Consider the following 21,604-nt stretch of genomic DNA (forward strand, 5'->3'; position numbering starts at 1 on the left):
CAGTGCTGTTCGCACTGAAATTTCATGCTTTTGCACACCAATTTTATTGTGTATGAAGTGCTCGTGTTGTCTTCATCATTAAGTTCCATCATTTTGCACTTCGAATTATTTTGGGGCAACAAAATTGAGCTCAGGCGTGCTGTCAATGTTTACAGGATGTAACTTACATTACACCCAGAAGTAAAAAAGAAGATGCTCGAAGCATTTTATCACCCACTTTAGAGACTTTCATCGTCAAGTTCTATTATGTCGTTGGGATGCATGAATCGTAAATTAGAAAAATTTTTGGCGTGCATTGCCTGCAGCTTGTTAACAGAAAATACCCCTATCCTGGAGTATTTGCAACTGCAAAGTTGGCCGAACATTCAGACATGACTTATTAATGCGTCTGACCTGTGCCCACCCTCTATAACAGGGTTAAGACACTAATGCCAGTAAAAATATTTTTTTCTTCTCTTTTTATTTTTTTTTTTTTAGTATTGAAAGGAGAAAAATAATATGGCATGCTCCACTATGCTTTGAGCAACTCATATCACCAGCCAGCTTGTGGAAACGTCTGCCATGTTCCTGCAGCCATTCCTGTCTTGCACTACCTTGCACTGCCTGAGTTGGATCTTTGCTTCAGAATTTTCTGATTTCATCCGTTTATCAAGTTTATCTCTCGCTTGCCACTCTGTTACCCTGATGATGCAGTAGTTGTCAGTTCTCCACATTACGCACTATCAAGATACTGTATTTACTCGCATAATGATCACACTCGCGTAATGATCGCACCCCTGAAGTTCGTCGTCAAAATACGACTTTTTTAATTTCCCGCGCAATGATCGCACCCTGAACTTGCCGCAGCCATATGTCGTATGTGTGCCAAGCCTAGATGACGGTGGTCGTGCTTACCTTAGTTTCCTCCTCTTTCAAAGCGGACATGGCTACGTTATTGCCGCGGACTTGATGATATTAGTGATATCGGCAAGCGTGAGTTCATTATTGGTGTGGAAGAAACTCTCACTAAATGCACATAATGTACTCACAAGATATAAAAAAATGCGCTCGGCTTGCTACGTCCGCAGCCGTGTCTTGATGTCCCACACTGTGACAGCAGCAGCCACTGTTCGACCCGTTTCTCACCTCGCAGCAAACTCGTTCCGGCGTGTTCCGTAATTCTGGCACGTTCCGTAACTGCATTTTGCGTCACTCGGTGGTTGGTGGAGTTTTTATTTGTTATGTTTATTATGTTCATGAGACTTATCGTAAACATTGTGACCTGCAGCTTGCGTTTTCTGCGCTGAAACTTTTTTCGCAAAAAAATTTACCTCGCGTAATGAACACACCCCTAAATTTGCATCATATTTTTGGGAAAAAAAGTGCGATCATTACACGAGTAAATACAAACAACAGAGCACGTGGCTTTCAGCACGTGCTGCGAATTGTGGTGACGGATCGCGTATGCGCAGTAAGAATAAGTTACGAGAATTCGTGTCCAATTTTGATATGGAAAGAGCATTGTTTAGCGTGTGAGCACTTTGATTTGGCGCGCCTCCGCGTTTGGCACTAGTTCACGCTACTGTTTTCTATTAATCACTGCGTAGGATGAATACGGCGCACTATGAAGCTAGGCAACGATAGTGTGAACTTGCGGCAAGTGTGTCAGTAGGTCAAATAAAGATGCCCACATGTTGAACAACGTTCCTCCTGTACCAAGTTTTTACACAAACTCCTGTAACTTGTTCCTGCCATGCATACACGGCCCGTCAAATCACGCTCTTCATTGTTCGTACTTCAAAGTATCTTGATGCCACATGCCCTGCCCAATTCCATACCAGACTTTATTCTCCCGTATGGGATGCTTGTTTGCTATCCTTAAGCATTACTTTTATCATCCTATCCATCATTTATTGGTCTATCCTAGGTTTTTCTTCAAGGTACTTAGTAAGGGGCCAAGTTTCTGCCCCTTGGGTCATCACTGGCAGTACGCATTATAGCTTTCTTTTCAGTGATAAAAGGAGGCTACTGTTTATTACTTGAGTAGGCTCATCGAGTGCCCCCCCAGCCCATACCATTTGTGCATCACATTTCTTTCTCATGGTTGGGATCGGCACTGACAATTTCTCTAAGATGGTTGTAGTCATCCACCCTTTCAGGTATTTCGTCACCTACGTTAAAGGTGACCTTTTTTCTACGTTTCTGCTTAACTTTACTTTCAATCTCTTCACATTCATCTTTAATTCAATTAGAGAGCTTCCCAAGGGCAGTTCCGTAAACATTCCTCGCACTTCTTGTGATTCATTGAACAAGATAATGTCATCTGCAAATCTAAAGTAGATCAATTATTCTCCTCCATTCACTTGTATCCGTGACTTTTCCATGTCAAGTGTCCTGAATACTCCCTTGAGGCAGTCTGTAAATAGTACTGGAGAGATAGTCTCACCTTGCCCGATAGGCTTTTCTGATCGGGGAACTTCACTCTTCTTGTGAAGGATTATCCTACCTGTGTGTCACTTGTTTGTGTCCTCCAAGAATCTTGAGTACGTCTCCTCTACTTCTTGGTCCTTCAGTGCTTCCAGTACTGCAACGGTGTCCACAGAATCAAGTGCTTCTCTATAATCTGTAAATGCAACGTAAAGGGTTTTATTATTGGCACACACAGACCAGAGCTGTAGTCTGACGTGAGGAGCAGTAATGAAAGCCTTGTGCCTGTACATATTCAAAGTGTGGTCGCATCAAGCCAGCACCCCCAGTTTTGCTGCGACCAGTGAAGTTGCGCTGTGGTTTTGTGCCTATTAACTTCACCTCTGTGCCAAGCACAGCTTACAAGGTTCTCCTGCATTAACATTATGTCAGCAGCGTTGTTGCCTTCCTGCTAGGTGTGGTTTCACCGGGTCCTGTCATATATTGGCGCACTGCTCAATGTGGTGCTTGGTTTCGTGTTGGTGACAAATCTCTCTTCCTTCCTTCCTTGCGATTATAAACTACCCGTCCCCTGACCCTCCTCCACCACCCCTCTCTGTTTAAAAATGGGGGGAAAAGGCGACCCCCTCGTCGAGGGAGAGGAGCTGTCCGCCGAGGACGAGGAAGAGGACGAGTTTGGCGACGGCGGCAGCGGGGCCGGCGGGTTCTGCCCCGACTCGCTCTTCCCCAAGCTGACCCCCCTGCGGCACGTGACCCCGCGGGGTAACGCGAGTGCGGGCCGCTTCACCAAGGTGGCGCACGCCTCGAGCCTGCTGGAGTGCACGCGGGCGTGCTGCGCTGAGGGGGCCGCCTGCAACCTGGTCTTCCTGCACGGCTCCTCGTGCTTCCTCGTGCGCTGCCGCTCAGCCGCCCTGTGCCAGCCCCTCCGGCGGCCCGGCGCAAAGTTCCACTCGAGCTTTATGGTCATTGTGCGGCCACCGCGTAAGTGCCACCTCTTCCGGCGGCATGTTCGTGTGCGGCCCCTCCGAGCCCCGTTTTGCCATTTTGTGGCCATTGGTTTGCTTACTTTCTGTTTCGGATCCACAAATTTGGTTTCCTGTTTGTCGGCTTGCTTTTAACCCCCCCCCCCCCCCTTTTCCCTGTTTCTTTCGTGGATTCACATTTGCATTCTTTGTGGGACTCCTCATTCCTCCTTTTGTGAGTTGTTTTGGTGTAGGTTTTTGGTTTTCTTGGTTTTGTAGTTTTTCTGTCTGAGTAGTGCATATGAGATTTCTTCCGTTTACCTAAGCTATCATTTTTTCCATTCCAGTTCATTTTGGTGGTTTTCAAATCTGCCATAGCTTTTGGTTCTTGCTTGTTCACTGTATTCTCTTTTGGTTTAGACTCAGATAGTCTTGCTTTCTTGTAAAATGCTGCAGTTCTGTTTCCGGTGACTTGGTGATTTTCAGTGTGTTTCATTGCTCTCTGTTACATTTGGATCTTAGCTTATTTTGCCCGGTGCATTCTCAAGACATTCCCCCGGGATTTTGTTTTCCTCCTTTTTCATTTCCACTCGCCCACCCCTTACTCCCTGGTTTTTTGCCTTCGCTTGACTGCCTCATTTTCGTGCGTAGAACCTTTTGTTTTTCAGCGTGCCTTGCACATCTTTGCTGCCCTTTGTCACCCTTCATCGCCTTGCTTTAACGTTTAACACGAGGAACTATTTACTCTTGCTCAGGCCTTCTTTTTTTTTTTCCCGAGGAATTCCCACAGAGACTTTGGGATGTTTTTTTTTTTGTTCAAACAGTGAGAGGATGTGTACCTAGTGCTCTTTCATTTTACTTGGAACCATTATTGAGAGCACATAGGTTAGCATATACACAGCTCCGTGTTAAGTTCTGAAGAGAGTGTTGTAACTATGCATATTCCAATGCTCTGTGGGGTTAGTTTTCTTTTTTGACTCCCTTGTTTTTCAGAGAAGGGCTCGTCAGGTCCCAATCATGAGGGGTCCAGTTCGTCGACATCAAAGTCCAGCGAAGACACGTAAGCTGCAAACTTATTCAACGAAGTTACCCGTCATTGTGCCTGGTACTGCTGTCTCAGCTAAGCTATGACAATTTTTTTGTGCTGAACTTCTACCTTGCTCCTTGCAGAAAAAACAAAAGAGTGAGAGAATTTGTGTTTCAGTTTTAATGGTCATAAAATTTATAAATTTTTTGTTATCTTTGTTGCTAGAGCTAAAGTGAAAAGTTTAATTGCTGTCACCACACTAAGAAACACGCTAGGTTTTTTGTTTCACTGGACCTTGGAAATACTCACTTGTTTTCTTCTATGACTGTTCACGTGTATCCACAGAAATGAACTGAGGCAAAATTGGATTGAACTAAGAAACACATCGTGGGAAACGGCTGGCATTTCAAGATTGCACATGGGGATGAGCATTGAAATAAATGAGCGGCAATGCTTGTGCGAACCAAGTTGCTGTCATGTTCTTGAAATAACACCTTGAAAGAAGGAAAGCAGTTGGAGGAAAGCTCTGGATAATGTCTGCAGCCACTCCTTTCTGCCTTCATAAAAATACTGCTCTGTCCTATATACAGGTAATTCTTTATGGTACTATTACTAGGTTAGGGTTTTGGTCTTTGCACGGTACGCATGCGGGTGAAGTGTTTATCCATGCTCCCTTTACATTCCGTGGCTGTGTCCTTGCCAGGTTATCACAGTCAGCTGCTTGGAGCGATGGCAAAGCAGGCAAGGAGCTCCTAGAAGGAGGGAACAGCTCAAGTATCCTGGTAAGCCTGCCTTTGTGTCACTCGTATAGTGAAGCGAAAGTGGTAAATTGAACTGGGAGCGCTCCATCACCCTGATTGGCGATGGAGTATGAGGGCAGCTGGAGGCAGATAGAAGGCATGCTTATTCCATGCCAAAAGGCTAGCTTCAACAGGTTCCAAAGTTTGGTCTGCCGACCATAAAACCCAGTAATGCACATCGCTTGTGCCATGATACAGTAAAACCTCGTTACAGGAGACTCTGTTACAAGACACACTTTGTTATAAGAGACATTTGAATGAGAACAGTTTGGTTGGTTTTCCTATGTCTGCTATGTGAGCAACATTGCATACAAGAGACCTTGGTTACAAGAGACACGTTTCCCGGGTCCCTTCAGTGTCTCTTGTAACGAGGTTAGACTGTACAGCCAAAATTTGTGTTTTTGTTCTGTAGAATGAAATTCCTTCATGCCGGCTCCGTCTGGATGGAAGGATAACCCGCAGCGCTCCGTTTTGTCTGGACGGAACTTTAGCACTTTATATCGTTCTGTCTGGACGGAACGCTAGCCACAGCCATCTTAAAAAGGGATCACTTCTTAGGCCGATACAAATGCAAGAAGGGTGGTTTAAATGTTTTCTGAAAGCAAGTAAGGAGCTGTAAAGAAGTTTAAGTTTGTAAAAACAGGTTAAAATACAGATCTGTCTCCTTGGCTCACTGCATGGCAAGGGTACTAAAATGTTTCACCAGAAAGCATATGTTTATTAACAGCTTCAGCCATTTTTCACTGCTAACTGTGAGGTAATCTCGCTGCAAGAAGGCCACTTGTCTTTTTAATTCTTACTTCCCACGAGTATTCTGGACAATGCACTGCCCAACATGTGGAGCAGCTTTCTAGACACGTGGGATGTTTGACCTCTGTGTTGCTTTTGCTGCTTTCACAGCTCACATGCCTGCCTGTTCCTTTTTCTGATGTGCGGTTTCCTGCTTGATTGAGAAGCTTTGTGCACTGCACGGATTTTTAGCCCACCACGTGGTGAACACCTTTCAGTGATAAATTCTGCACACTGCCAGTGGTTTTCAGTTTTATTGCTTATTCTTGCATGTGTTCCTATGCACTCAAGGCAGAAAGAACCACCCCACCTTATTGTTTTGATAAACGTTTTTTGCGGTGAACTGTGAAGGAAGTGCTCATGCATAAAAAGGGGCCCGACTCCTCAAGCTCTCCTTGTCTTGCCTTCTGGGGCTTAGCACAACACTGGTTGTGCTGCGCTTACCTAGCTGCTGACTGTGTTGCGAACGTCCAGGTTGCTGTGTAAAGCAGGCCTAAACTTGCTGCAGCAAAACTTTTTGTTTGGCAAGTTGGTGCATCTTTGGTGAAAACTTAAGCTTGTGTCATGTTTGCATAGCATGAAGTCAAAATAGGGTTTGTTATTTTGGGGGGTCACTGTGACCACAGGTGGTACTAAGATGGGTGGGACCTTTACAGAGTTCACTGTGCTAGTCCCGCTATGATCTTGAGTGGTGATGCTGCCACAGGGATTGGTGTACTCTTCAACTGCCTCCAGAACAGCTTCCTGCTGTGTACTGATTAACTGGCGGCTTTTGATGCCCACAGGAAAGTCTGTGCCTGGCCAATCTTGTCACAGGTTTGTGCAGAAAAAGTGCTCCTCTTCGCGAACACAGAATAGACCCACAAGTGGAGCAATTTAGGCAAGCTCAGGTCGTGGGGATCATTGGGGAAAAATGTGGTAAAGGAAAAGGAAGGCAGTGCTTGTCCCGCGTACCTTTTCTTACCTTCATCACAGTGGCAGTTCACTTTGTTCAGAATTCGTGATGTTTGTTCATCGCGAATTCTCGCACAAACTCGTCCGCCTTTGTTGCTGTTACAGTGTCTTCTGTTAACAGAGAAAGGTCCAGTCCAGCAGGAATCTGGCCGAGACTGGTGTGTTCGTAAATCATGATTCGTATTTGTTCTGCACCGGCAACGTCCTTCGCTCAGGGGTGGGACAGCAGGAACATCAAAAAAGGAGGAGATGAGGCTTAACAGAACTTGCCGCTGGGCTAGTTGGTGCATAGTATTCGCAGTACAAGTTAGCACAGAACAGACAACAGAAGTGAGACAGAGGGGACTGGCGCTAGTCCCCTCTTGTGTTGTCTGTCCTGTGTTAACCTTTATTGAGAGGAGGAGAGTGTATCTGCTTGTCCTTTTGGCACTTGTAGCGGCTCCCCTTCCCTTCTCTGCCTGCCTGACTGCTGTTCGTTTGGGGAATGACCCCTTGTGGTGGTGGTGGTGCCGTTCCCCCAAGGTGCCCGGCAGCAGCCAGGTGGTGGTGGGGGACAAGGGCCGCACGTGCGTCTACGGCATCCTGCAGCAGTGCCTGAAGAACGAGGAGTGCGTCACGTCTGGCCAGCGCAGGCGCACGGGCACGTGCCACTGCCGCCAGGGCTTTGCCCGGGACCCCGCGACGGGGGCCTGCGTGGCTGCACCCCCAAACACCACCCCTGGCGACGGCCAGGTGGGTGTGGCCGCGGGGCTCAGTGGGCACTCAGTTGACTGGCACGTACTATCAAGATTGAAATACGAACAGTGGAGTGCATGGCTGTCAGTACATGCTGTGCATCCTGTTTGACGGGCTGTGTATGCACAGTAGGAACAAGTCGCGAGAGTTCGTGTTCAAATTTGGTGTGGAAAGAGCATCGTCCGGCATGTGAAAGTGTTGATTTGGCCCACTGACACGCTTCCCCCCCATTCACGCTACCGTTATCAAACTCTGTTGTGCGCCACTTCATCCTGCGCAGCCACGAAATTTGATAGCCGTGGTGGTATCCGACGCCAAGCGTGACAGTTTGATTAGGTTGGACACGAACTTTCGTGATTTCTTTCTACTGCACATACACAGCCCGGCGCTAGGATGCACAGCATGTACTGAAAGCCACGCGCACCGTTGTTGTATTTCAGTGTATCTTGATAGTACATGAAAAATTCCATTTCGACAGCGCTTCAGGGACGTGCAGCTCGGTGACATAGCTTCCGTTGTCTGCTCGCTCGATGAGGAGGCTTCCTTTTCTGATTGGGGTGTGCTTTGCACTGCCTGTCCCGTGTCACCTTCCCGGTTCATGCGCACAAGGGGAGCACTTCATTGCATGTTCACTGGGCCCATTTCCCTGCAGGAAGGCCGGTTGTGTGTGATGGTGTTCCACTTGCTATACTCGGCTACAGCTTAAGAACGACAATGGAAGTTTTCTCTGCATCTCATCACTGCAGCGGGCTGTTCTTCCATGGGACACAAGGAGTGCGTTACTGTGGGTATTCTGAACGTGATGTGAGGCGTTTCTGTGATCTTTCAGACTTCATCTGCTTATAAATTATTGCAGCGATGACAAATAGACAACCTGAGAAAAAGTAGACAATGTCACGCCCTAAGCTTGATCTTCTTTCGAAATCTAAAAACACCCGTGTGTACGAGATTTCGGTGCACGTTAAAGATCCCCAGGGGGTCAAAATTAATCCGGAGCGCCTCACCACCTGAGTAGCATCGGCGCGTTAAACCCTACAATCAATCAATCAAATCAATCCTTTCGAAATGTGAGCATGTGTAGACATCCAAGGCTGTCGCTTTGTCAGAGTGATGCACTGCATGTGCAGCTGGCGCCGTTCTTAGCCTGTACCTGGGTGTAACTGCTTCGATGGCCGATGACATTGAGGGGGGTGTCCGTGCGTGGCGCAGGCGGGGTCCTCGGCCGCGCCCCCAGCCTCGCCCTCTGCGGCCAGCCAGGCGGCCTCCTCCTCCACGGCGGCCCTGCCCACCACGACCACTCCCTACCCGCTCATCGTGTCGGCTGGGGAGAACAAGGAGCTGCACCTGCCGGACAACGAGGTCGTCCTCTCGGCCTACGCCCTGCAGGCGGGAAACGAAGGTGCGGCCTCCTCACTCTCTTTGGGGCCCTTCTTCCACCCCTCTGTCCTTCGCAACGGACATGGGAAAAATAGGAAAAGGAGGCCCTGTTTTTTTTTTTTTTTTTTTTTCCTTGCACTGGAAGTCTTATTTTTTATTTCAATAAGTAGTACTCGCCATACAATGGCTATCTGCACCACCTTTTTTTCGGTACCAAGTACGAAAAGAACTTTGGGTATGATTAAAAAAGACAAGGAGCAGTGTTTAAATATTGTTACGTGGCGCAAAGGGGTATATTTACAAGTTGTTTAGAGTTCATCAGCTATGTCACGATAAAGAGAAGACAAAGGGAACAAAGCTGTGTGAAGGGGGCGGGGCTTGGCTCAGTGCTGTGATGGCCAACATCGTGTAAACGGATCGCTTCTCCCCATCCCATGGTTCGTCTCCTTTGTCCTGCCACCATGTGATAATATAAAAGGAAACTCAATGCTTAAATGTAAAATACGTAGCCACACTTAACGAAATATAAATTTACAGAAAATTTTGTTTTAAAATTTTGTGTGCACAAATAGGACTATGATGACAAGTTCTATGGCAACGGTGATAACAGATTGTTCTCATGCATGCCTTCTTCTAGCAGCCCTTAGTGTAAGTCACTGAAAATCTTTAGTTTGTGTGTTTAAATGGGGCATGGTGTGTTCCTGTATTTGCAATTCTTCTAACCATGTCAAACGCTAAAATGTGACAATCTGACCTGAAAACACGTGTTACGAGCCATTGTGTGTTGAAAAAGGAAGCCCAGTGACGTTGTCGACCCTGTGTTGCTCTCCTCCTGCTGGTGTTGCAGGGAACCAGTTCCGCTACCAGTGGACGCTGGTGTCCCACCCCGATGGGGAAGAGACTGGCGTCATGCAGGACCAGAACACGCAGGCACTGAAGCTGTCGCACCTTCGCGAGGGGCTTTACACCTTCCGGGTGGCCGTGACGGGCAACAACTCGTACGGGGAGGCCACCACCAACGTCACCGTGCTGCCCCGTGAGTCGATCTCTGAGCCACCTCCTTGACATGCTTGCCTGTTTGTGGGGACAGTGAGAGGGAATGGGAGCGTGCGGAAGGGCAGTGCAGTTGCTGTGCAGTTAACTTTCCCACCAACTTAGCATGGAAGCTGAAAGCATGAGCTCCCGAAGGGGAAGTGTTGACGGCCAACTGGATTCCAAATGTCACCTATTGTCCTTAAATGCAAGCATTTCTGGCTGCATGTGTGCCTGGTTGCCATTCCAGTTGGTGTTTCGCTTGCTGCCAGGACCTGGGTCGGTCTTGTGAGTGGGATAGCATTTGTGATGCTGCCGCGAGTCCTATAATCCCAGTTTTGATGCTTTAAAACGTATGCCTGAAGCTGTTAATTCTGACCATGTGCGTCTTGCCCCTAATCAGGCCTTCTTGGGATGCAGGCAATCTGCTTCGTGGTCCAACTTCACTACTTGTACATATGCTGTCACATTTGAGATACAACGGGAAAGGGGGGGGGGGGGGGTGTAACTGCTTTCTGCTAGTTTTGATGCCTGAAACCGGGAGTTTGAATCTGGTGCAGGATCCACGGATCTCATTCCTGTACAGGTCCCTAACGAGTGACACATTCATGTAGATCTGTTGTTGACTAGGCAGGGTCTGTGATTCCCACAAATGTCGTCTCCCTCGAAAGTAGTACCTTGGGGAATTACCTCTCTGGCTATTGGCGGGTGGTGCAGTTGTGCTAAGCAATGGACGACCCAGACGGAACTTTAAGGTGTGAAAGCAACCTTGACACTTTCTCTGTGTTGCTGGAATATGCTGTCCAGTTCATGGGGTCATGGGTCAAGAATCCTCCACATATATTCTCACATAATGTATGATGCCCTTCAGTGGACCTTCCAATGCACCCTGGCACTATGCACTTGGGACAGTTGGTTGCTTGCGACTGTGCTCTGCCTGTTGTAATGGCCATTTGGTGGATGATTCTTTGGGAGCCATCCCTCTTGCGCCTGCAGTGTGCTGCCTGCTAATCAGGGCTCTTTGACGATGCAGCGAAACGCATCAACAAGCCTCCTGTGGCCGTCATCCAGCCGGACAACGTGACCGTCAAGCTGCCGAGCAAGGACACCGTCTTGGACGGCTCCTGTGAGTACGAGGCCTCTGCTGGTGGGCAGGAAAACCTGGATAGTTGCTCTTGAAGAGGGGAGACCTTGTCAGCAATGGGGGTGGTAACCAGGGTTACTCTATCTATACACACCAGTTGTGAAGTTCCCCATAGGCACCACGTATCGAAAACTGGTATGCAGTTGGCCACTGGGGCAAGCTTGGGGCAATTTGACAAGCCTGCCATCTGGCGACAAGAAGTTGAAGCACAGTGGAACCTCGTTGATACGTCCCCGAGTCTTACGACGACCCGCTTCCTACAATGGATCACTGTGGTCCCGGCAAACTGCCCACAGAAACAAGACATTAAAAACCCCACCTGTGGAACTCTCGGGTGCACGCGGTCTGCTTCATATGACGGACGCTGGCAGAGATAAACCGACATTCTTCCCATATTTTACACCGCTTCGCCGTCTCATCCCAGCCTTTCTTTATTCTTTACCCTCATTTGACGCTGCTTGATGTGGAAAGGTCCGCAGGCGGGCCCGACTGCTTGCTGAACAGACACAAGCAAACATGCGGGTACTGGCCCCACGCGAAAGCAGAACGCCAATGCGCCAACTGCGACAAGTCAAATTCCAGGCGACCGGTGGACTGCGAAAACACGTACAATGCAAACCCCATGGCAATGACCGAAAACTTGCTCTCTTCGCATGCTTGATCCCAGCTTCTTCCATTCACCACGCTCTCTCTTCCTCCATCCCCCTCTGCTCTCTGCTTATCGGTTCATTACCCGAGTGGGTTCATTATGCGAGTAAATATGGTAGTTGTTTAAGTAAGTTCTTAGCCCACTTGACGTGTGAGACTGTCCACTAGGCCGGCATTTACCCGTACCCTGATAATATGACACCCCGGTTATACGACCTTGCGCGTGGTCCCTTGAAATTCGTATCATTGGGGTTCCACTGTAGTACTCAAGTGCTTGTAGCTGCTGCCATAAGTCTAAAAGAAAAACCGTGGAGGAAACTTAAGTAAAAAATACCTAATTTAGCGTTTCCTAATTTGAGAATCGAGCTTCATATTATTGATTTGTGTTTACTCTGGTGAAAGCTAATTTCTTGCTCAACCTGAGCTTAGGCAGCATGTTGCGCAGGAGACATAGAGAAATTAAACCCAATTCACCCAGTGGGAAATCTGCTGACACAGCAGAGCTGGGGTTCTCGTGTCGGCTCGAACGTCAACAGGTGTCTTTCAAAGCCGCAATGTCGCTCGGCTCCTTTCTTTGCCGCCTTTGTTCCATCGCCGCCTTGTACAATCGTTCCTTTCGCTTGGCCTTGGCAGTTTCGCCCTCTCGCCTTTTCCCCTCTCCATTTGCTCGACCACTTCGGCCTTATCTTGTGCGCACGAGGCAAGGCTGCACGAGGCAGCGGGAAATCAACAGGCATTCGGCCAAAAACAGCAGCACCGTAGCTGCTCAATCTGTGCGGTTTGTGCAAAGGAAGCAGCAGCTAAACGTCAGCGACGGGAGGCTTGCTACCTTGGCAGGAGGGAGAGGAGCCTGCCCCTATTAGACCACTGCGCCCTCTATCGGTGTGTTTGGGAACTGCCAGCGAGGCAGCTCCCAGGTGCATCAATTTTGGGGCACAACATGGTGGTGCAGGTTATGTGCAGGGGTGGGTTATACGTGCGAAAATGAAGAACATTCTCCTCTCAGAACATTCTCCTCTCTTCAGCATTCAGTACATGCTCTTGTGTTCGTGCTCCCGCAGCGTGTTGAAGATGCCAAAAAAAGTTATTTAAATTTGCATGAAGTGGGATTTTAAAAACTTCCAGCTGCCACAGAGTACCTTGTCCACTTTGGGATAGAACTGCTAAGAATTTACAGTAAGCACAGTTAGGCTAAAACTGCCACTTTCCTTTTTCACATTGGTTCTGCCAGAAATTCTTGCCTAGAATGCACATGCAGTACTCATTGATAGGAGTTCTGAAGTTATCTGAGCCCTCTCCCCAACCTTGGTTTTTGCACCTGATTCTCAGCGTAAATAATTGTCACGCTGCATTTGTAGGCACTGGGCTTGCATCTCTTTGCCCGTATTTGTAACTTTGGTCTTTTAGCATGCCTGGTGTTGACAGGTCTCATTGCACCAGTGTCTGAAGGGAGGTGAGCTTATTCCTCCTCCATCTCCTCCTCCTTTCAGTCAGCACAGACGACGACAAGATCGTGCAGTACCACTGGGAGCCCATCACCATCCCCATCGGCTACAGCCCCAAGCTCAACGACACCCCGACGGTGCAGCTCAAGGACCTCATTCCGGGATTCTACCAGTTCATGTATGTGGGAATCTCCTCCCTTCCCTCTCCCCGCTGCTGGGCTCTGGGCGGAGCAGGGCTGCGTCCCCTCTCTGTTAGGAGCAGGAGAGGCAGCATGTATGAATGTCCAAGTGAGGCATTAAAGTGCCCGCAACTACTCTGCAGAAATGGAGGCAAAAAGCGAAAACGCCCGTGTGTTTGACATTTCTGCGTACATTAAAGATCCCCAGGTGGTCGAAATTAATCCGGAACCCTCCACTACGGCGCGCCTCATTGGCTCTGTAGTGTCGGCGCGTTAAACCTCATAATGGATCAAATCAATGCTCTGCAGAAGCTGAAACTGAAACATATGGCGTATTGCAATGTAAAATTCAGCTGCGAACAGTCGCAAACTAACAGCGCCACAAGGAAGTTAACATTTACAGGGCTGTTGAATGAATTCACGAGGGTGGGGTTGTTTTGCTGTACAGACAGCAGGATTGCAGCCTGCTTCAGTGCAAACTGCTGGTGTTGTCCTCGTAGGCTCTCTCTCCCTGTTGTGATGCTGTCTTTGCAAAAAGTGGAATAGGGCTCAAGGTGGCTAGTAGAGCTTTCTACAATTAGCTGTCGATTGGGGAATTGGATGCACCCTAAGTTGTGCTGGGAGGAGGCGAATGCAAATAAAAATGATTGAACAGGCTATCGGTACTGTAAATAAAAATTGACCAACAAAATGGGGTTTCCAGATTAAAAGGCGCAAAAGAAAGAGAAGTGTAAAATGCGAGGGGCCCTTCTTTCTTTCCTTCTGGTACGTTGACCAATTCTTCAGGGCATCTTTGCGTTTTAGCACTTTGATGCTGGTACCAGTTCTGACCATACTCGGGGACAACTTTCTGTGGCAAGGGAGAGAAAGGTACCGGGGGGTGCTAACTTGTTTGTGTTACTGTGCCAAAGTAGTTCCCAAAAAGCTGGTTTCGGTTTCAGGGTGACAGATACGCATTTGCAACTTGCTTCATTTGTTTTGACAGCTTTTGGTTTTCGAGCTTCTTAAAAATCCTTTTCGGCAAACAAAGTGGCGAGCTAGCGGCGACTAAGGTGGTGAACTAAGCTGCCGTTATCATCGACGCCATGTTTTTTCTGCACAGAACCTCTGCGATGCCAGTGGTGAACCCAAATAAACCCCGAAATTAAAAAAAGTAATGCTCTCTGTTTCACATATTCTGATTGACAATTTAATGGTGTTGTCAATTCAAGGCTAAAAAATAAGTAATATATATTTTTGAATTGCCTAGGTGACAGCCAGCCAATTATTTTTGTTGAAATACTTCCAGCTGTGCAGCAAAACGGCGAGGTTTGGCTTCGTAGTTTTGACTGCATTGCCACAGAAAGTTGTCCCTGAGTATAGTGTGTCTTTACAGTCTTTATTCTAATCAAACTATGGAACAATATAACTTCTCCACAAGTAAGTGTTCCAGTCAGTAGGAATAGTTCTGGAAGCAAGGGAAAAAAATGTGAAATAGGAAACTAGTTAAAAGGTGAGAGAAGGTGACTAAATGGTTTCGTTGTACCGAGGGCACTAAAAAAATGTGGTTGCCTGTTTCATTGTATTTGCCTCTTGTTTTTGCCTATTTCAGTATTTCCTCTTTCATAGGAATCGGTAAAACATGAAAGTGAAATGTGCCTTCACAGGAGCAGTTGAATGTTTATTGTGCATCGATATGAACTTGCACATCGCTATTTATATTTCGTCGGTATGGCACCGTTAGATGCACCAATCATAGAGTTTCTTACAATATAACTAGAGGGGAAACTGGCGCTGCGATCGTACGCCTCAATGGGCGTGATGGGTAATTGTGGATTCGGATTGGCGCTTGATGGCTCGTGGAACTTACTATGGATTGCAGGCAGTTTCGTTTTCGTTTTGGATTTGCATGAACGCATTTGTTTAGGCGGGGTGTTGGGAGGAGTGATCAAAAATACGTTTCTCCTTGAACTGCATGCCTCGCGTGCACTGACGCCGCCCGGAGTGGAATGTTTTACAACCGGAGTTGCGAATTTGGTGGGTTATCAATGCATTGCCACACAGCGAGCATGAAAATACAAATGACGGTGCTCTGTGCGGCGAAGTTGTCTGCTAAGTAGGAGTTGCGGCGCGGCTCATTCGGCAGAGCAATGTATTGTCAAAGCTGACGACGGTTGTGAATCGCTTGGAACAGCCACACCTTTCGTGCGAACGCCGGCTCCTACGGCGTAGACCAGCAGCACCGGCGGCTGATAGGAACGCAGCTTGATGGATGTTACTAATTCACGCAAGAATAACTTCTCCAAAGGTAATCGGTTTCTTTTTTCTTATGAGCACAAAACGTCTCTTACTATTACAAACCACCAGCGCCGAAACTTTTACAAGTAGTTTTTAAAGAAGTCCGCGTCCTGCTGTAGTTGGCGAAAAATGGCAAACCTGCTCCACAAACCTTCTCGACTCCGCGTCTGCTTTTTATTTAAACGCGCCGTTTTATTTCGTACAAAACCGGTTTTTTGTCCCTAACTTTTTTGTTCGTCGTGTAATTTGTAAACGGAGAACCGGACAATAAGAGCTTTTTTATCAAAAAACACAATTTGCGCAGCCATAAGCCCGTTTTGATCCTACGCAATCCGGTTCCAAAACTACCCATCATTCCCATTGAAGCGTAAGCGCCGCTGCCATGTTCGCGTTGACACTAGCGCCAGTTTCCCCTCTAGTTATTTGTATGAAACTCTATGGCACCAATATTAGACACTGGATTAGACGTGTCGGAGCATTGCGTAAATCCGATTGAAATCCTAGGCGCTTGCGAACCGTGCAAATGAAACCGAATGGGTTGTCAACGAATCGTTTCGTGAAGTCACGGTCTGCTACAGCGAAAGCACAAATCATGTATCTGCTACATGATTTGTGGGTCGGCAGCAGTCTTGTGGGTGTGCTTGGCGAGCGATGTCCTGCTGGCTGGTCGCTTCGGCAAACATGTGACCGCTTCGGTCGTGCTCCGTGGTGTGTATGGCAGACGCTTGTGTTGCGACGAGCTCAGCTTGTGGAACGCGACAGGCAGAGTTCGTAGCTTAATTGGATTGTGAATGTGTGAACATGTTCCTTCTCGCTGGCATGGCTCTCGTTGCACCAAAGCTGTCAGGAGAGCGACATTTGCTAGTCGACATCTTTGCCTTTCTGCCTTAATGCAACAGCTTTCCTACACGGGGCCATGGTGGAGGAATACACGGTGGAGGTATAAGTTATTCCTCCACCGTGCACGGGGCCATCAACCCCACAGCATAGGTGGCGGACGGATAAAAACAGCAGCTTACACTTATGCGACTACACACAGCCCTATCGAGGCGCCAACTATCGGCGCTCATTAGCGTCATGACGCACTACTTCGCTTTACCCTCCTAGACGGCAGCACCATCTGAACGGAGAAAGTTAAGAGCAGGACATAAGGCACGTTCGTTCAGTTATTTGGGCTTGACTTCATGGCCTAGTTGGCAGAGCGTTTCTCACTTCCCGTTGCGGCCAGAGTGACCGTGGGCTTGAATCCTGGTGCCACCGTGTCAGTAGAAATTTTTGTGGTGATGTCATTTGTGTGACGGATATGACATTGGTGAGGTTTGTGTATCCCAGAATAAAACACTTTCGGGTTAATAAATTGGGCCTGTGTAAATCTAGCGCTGCCCCATCATAAAGAGGAATTAGAACTGGTGGCTGAGTCATAGTTGGGGGTTCAACTGTGCCTGCGAGTCGCGACATCTGACGGTGTTCTTTTCTGGTGCCCTTTTGTGCAGGCTCAAGGTGACCGATTCTGACGGAGTCACCAACTCTACGAGCGCCAATGTGACTGTGCTCAAAGGTATGGCTGTGTGTTGGCAAGGTAACACATTTTTGTTGCACCTTGAAAGTTAAGAAAATAGGTTACTTGGTGCCGCTTTCTTTTTTCCCCCTTCCACTGTCATCAGTAGTTTTTAAAGAATGCGCCTTTTTCTCAGTGTGGTGTGTGAGTGTGCGCGTGCCTGTGAAGGAGGCACTCGCGGGGTAGCTATTGCAGCAGTTCTCCAAACAGGTGGTCCAGGCCAGAGGCACACGAAGCCAGGTTGCAGGAGGCCAAACTTCCTCCCACCCTGTCTCCATTCTGGGGCAGTGTGGTGATGGAAAGGAGCATTATTGGGCGTGGGTCATGTGGGGCCTCTGCTTGGCCTCGACTGACTGCCACTCTCTCTAGCTGCAGTGGCCAGACGGCATAGCCAGTGAGTGCTGAAAGGGAGGGTAAAAAGAGCAGCGTTCCCCCGAGGGAAGTGGCAACTGAGAGGGGCCGATTGTCGCCCCCACGTGTGCAATGCCGGTGGTGTGTGTGCGTGCATGTGCAGAGATGGACTACCCGCCCACGGCCAATGCGGGCCCGCAGTCTGTGGTGTACATGCCCAACAACGAGGTGACCCTCAATGGGAACCTGAGCACCGACGACAAGGGCATCCGCTCCTGGGAGTGGACCAAGAGCCCCGACACCGACAAGCACGTCGACATGGAGGTACTATTGCTGGCCAGGGGGGGTAGGGGGAGAGAGGGGTTCTTCTGCCCAGAGTGCAGGCACTACTCTAATCTGGGGAAATTGGGGAAGTGTCAGGGAAAAGTGCCGTTGACCCACAGAAATGCCTGCACTGGCACTGCTCACGTTGCCCTTGCCCTGCTGGTGACTGTGTTTGGGTGGCTGCTAAGTGACTGCATTTAGCATCATTGTCTCAGGTTGGGAATATCTTTAGCAGAGGCTTGCTTCATTTAAAATCTTACCTTTATTTGGTTATTTTGGACACCATGCCTACACTGTCAAATGATACGCCTTTGTTCACCTAATACTATTACAACTCCAGATGAACTCATTGAACTTATGCGGCCAAAATTAAAAATCTCCTGGCATAATCCCCTGAGATGAACCTTTTTTGTTTTAATTAATCCATAGAGCATTTGTTAGTTCGTATGAAGTGTAAAGTGAATTGTAGAAGCTTCAGGGAAACCCAGGTGGTCCTTTTTCTCTTCGATACATTTTCCCAACGGTGAAATGGTTAAATCCTGCTGATTGATTGATTGAGTAAACTTTTATTAAGCCTGCAGAACTAACACTAATTCTTTATGTAGTGTGTGTTTTGGGGAAAGCTATTTCCCACATCGTGCCATGTTTTTTTTTTCTCTGGCCCCTGAAAAACATGATAAAAACGCCTAATTGAGTGTGGTACTGCTGGCTTTTAATTTTTGCGATTTCGTAGGTTATTGAAGCCCTACTTTCAGCATATTTGAATGTTCATTATTTTAAAATGCTGCTGATTCTTGGCATGCAAATGTTCTAAACTTCTGAGTGTTTAAGGGAATAATGCAGTATTTGGTCAGGGAGAAAATTGATAGCAGTATTGAAACACTGAATGCTTTTTAAAATATTTTTAAGTTTAAAAATGAGAATACATTCGCTGGGCTGCTGATTTAAAGCTTGTTTTATCGAGCTAAAATGCGGGAAGTTACATTCTGTATTAACCGCAGTAAATGCTTTCTTAAAAAAAAAACACTTGCGAGATGCATAATTTTAATAAAGTCGGCACCAGCTTTATTGCGCTACACCCGCTATCAAAATATGGTGCCTGCCGTTAATAGCAGAAGCAGGCTTCCCCTGTTTTCTTGCACTGTAGTCCATCTTGCTGCTTCCCACTGCTCCAAAATTCTATTTTTTGCTACCCCAGAAACTGCCACAAGATCACTGTGGACCATGAGGTGTGCTCCCCCGAGCCCTTGTGATTGGAGATTAACCGGGATAACTTAATTCACATCAGGGGGTGCTGCAGTTTGTTCTGATCCTCCACTGCTGGCTTGGCTGTCTCTTGTTCACGACGGGTGTCCTCTATACAGCAGAACCCCATTGACACGATCCCAGATCATACAATTTCCCGGTTACTGCGCTCTCAATTGTGAGCACTAAAAATGCCCCATAGTACGTTTCTTTCCGGATAGTGTGTTTCTTCCTCGTATTTCTTTCTTTTTTTAATGTGTCAACGAGGTTTCGCTGTATTGTGCCCCCCCTCGAGCAGGGCACGACCAGCCCGTACCTGCACCTGTCGAACATGGAGGTGGGCGTGTACAAGTTCCTGCTCAAGGTCACCGACACGGCCGACCAGACGGCCACGGCCGAGGTGCACGTCTTCGTCAAGCCGGCCTCCAACCGGGCCCCCGTGGCCAACGCAGGGCCCGACCTGCACATCGCCCTGCCCCTCCAGGGGCCCCTGGCCCTGGACGGCAGCCACAGCTCGGACGACGTCGCCATCACCGCCTGGCGCTGGGCGCAGATCCGGTGAGCTCTGGGGCTCTGGTGGTGTTGTTGTGCTGCTGAGACCAAGTACATTGCCGGTTCGATTCCCGGCCACTTTTCTGATGGAGGTGAAAAGCAAGAGAACCCGTGTGTCGAGATTTTGGTGCACAATACAGATCCCCGCCAAGGTTGTCCGTATTAATCCGGAGCCGTCTGTTATGGGGCACTTCACAGCCCAGGTGTACATCGAAGCATTGAACACCCACAATCAATCAGTCAATCAATCAATCTGGACAGCTTGGTGTGACACGACGACAACGGCACTGCACTGCAGTTCTGGAGCTGTTCCACAAAGGGGTTAGCTACAGAACCATGACTCTGTGGGCCCCTCGCATGTTCTGGAGAGGAACCTGGCACCAGCACCTACGCGGCTCACTGAGGGCTGTATGTGCCATCAGGGAATTCTGGGGACAGAGCAGGTTCGCATTAGCTTTGTAATTGACATGGCTTGAAATGTTTCAATGAGTGTGGAAGTACCGTATTTACTCGTAAATTTGCACCTTTGCATAATTTGCGCACCCTTAAGTTTTGTCCATGTTTATAGAAAAAAAAACTCTCATATTTCGCACTCTCTATCTCGTCCGAGACAACCCATCAGCACGCATGCATAAACAAGTGTGCTTTGGATGACAGCGTGGTGGCATGTTGCATGGGAGCGTAGTGGTACAGTCGAATCCCACTACAACGAAAATCACGGGACGTGCAAAAAAATTTCGTTGAAGCGAAAATTCGTTCAGGCGAAATCTGCCCCAACACACCACGGAGGGCAAGAAAAATAGCCCCGGATATTTCCGCATCATTGGCAGCATAATACAATGTTTAGAAAAAGGAGTGGCATGCAGTAATGTTATGTTTATTCAGATAACAAACCTGCCAATGGTTATCTGTGTTTTTTTTTTGTCAGCACGCTAAGAGCGCGATACTGAGGAGGAGGGGAGAGGTGAAGAAATGAAAAAATGCAGGCTTTCAAAGCGTATTGCTGTACAAGGCGTTTGCACGGAGCTGATTACTTGCAGATAGTTGCTAGGCGGTTGGAAGCCCCCCTCTCGCTTGTCGCAGGAACGGCGCCGTTATCTTATCTTCTGACTAGGCAGGGCAGCAACTGACCTTGGCAGGCAAGCCGCGCGCACTCACGACTAAGGTAGGATGACACGGGTTCAAGGCTAAACACTAAAACATTATTTATGCTTTTGACTTTGAAGAATTGTAAAAGGAAATACTGCAAGGACAGCTGTTCACAACACATACATGATGGCGCTGCGCCAGCAGCAGAGCACATTCGCGCGATTTCAAATTCAACTGGATACGGATTGGCTATAGCTCCGGCCTGGCGAACCTAGCTTGCGCCTCATGTAAAGACGGCCCGCCGCATCGTTATCACCATCAAACAATGGCGTCCACCTATGAGTTTGTTTTAGATGTGAAAGCATCTTATGGTCTCGGCATGTCCCGCGTCGGCGTCCGCACTCACACTGTGCATGCACAACTCTCCTCCTTACACCCCCAGCTGCGCGATACTACACTATAAAAAAAAAAGAAATAGTTAGCGGCGCCCGGTTTCGATCCCACGACTCTCTGGCCGCAACGGCAGGTACGCGGTGCACGCGAAGCTGAACGTCAACGGAAACGACGAACTGAAAACTTTAGAGGGGTATGCTGAATTTCCCGTGGGAAAGCTGTGGCGGGAAGCGCCACACGCCTTGCAGCTCAACCAGCCCCGTCCGCAGCGCCTCTGGTGCTGATTGTGGCAGGATGCCCCTAGGGATTGGCCAACC

At 48.2% G+C, this 21,604-nt stretch overlaps 2 protein-coding genes across 6 annotated transcripts in view; both read left to right on the forward strand.

The window, feature by feature from the left end:
* Positions 1–21,604, forward strand: part of LOC144149526 (dyslexia-associated protein KIAA0319-like protein) — a 48,040-nt gene that overhangs the window by 1,170 nt on the left and 25,266 nt on the right. For 4 of the 5 annotated variants that reach the window (XM_077681139.1, XM_077681143.1, XM_077681141.1 and 1 more), the window contains exons 3-12: positions 4,362–4,428; positions 5,099–5,177; positions 7,461–7,670; positions 8,883–9,072; positions 9,898–10,086; positions 11,116–11,208; positions 13,365–13,497; positions 17,269–17,333; positions 17,848–18,008; positions 19,552–19,811. In XM_077681139.1, the coding sequence (XP_077537265.1) occupies positions 4,362–4,428; positions 5,099–5,177; positions 7,461–7,670; positions 8,883–9,072; positions 9,898–10,086; positions 11,116–11,208; positions 13,365–13,497; positions 17,269–17,333; positions 17,848–18,008; positions 19,552–19,811 (1,447 nt within the window). The remainder of the gene's footprint in view (positions 1–4,361; positions 4,429–5,098; positions 5,178–7,460; positions 7,671–8,882; positions 9,073–9,897; positions 10,087–11,115; positions 11,209–13,364; positions 13,498–17,268; positions 17,334–17,847; positions 18,009–19,551; positions 19,812–21,604) is intronic. The other variant, XM_077681144.1, reaches the window with a different exon arrangement.
* On the forward strand, positions 2,361–3,664 carry LOC144149706 (uncharacterized). The gene is made up of 2 exons (XM_077681361.1): positions 2,361–3,462; positions 3,648–3,664. The coding sequence occupies exons 1-2, from the start codon at positions 3,012–3,014 to the stop codon at positions 3,662–3,664; spliced, it is 468 nt and encodes a 155-aa protein (XP_077537487.1). The 5' UTR covers positions 2,361–3,011.

The sequence above is a fragment of the Haemaphysalis longicornis genome, unplaced genomic scaffold (assembly GCF_048455015.1).
Source record: "Haemaphysalis longicornis isolate Haplotype H1 unplaced genomic scaffold, Haemaphysalis longicornis Haplotype H1 scaffold_8, whole genome shotgun sequence".
Taxonomy (NCBI): Eukaryota; Metazoa; Arthropoda; class Arachnida; order Ixodida; family Ixodidae; genus Haemaphysalis; species Haemaphysalis longicornis.

Coding starts and splice junctions, on each gene's coding strand:
- LOC144149706 (XM_077681361.1), top strand. CDS start 3,012: ATGGGGGGAAAAGGCGACCCCCTCGTCGAGGGAGAGGAGCTGTCCGCC.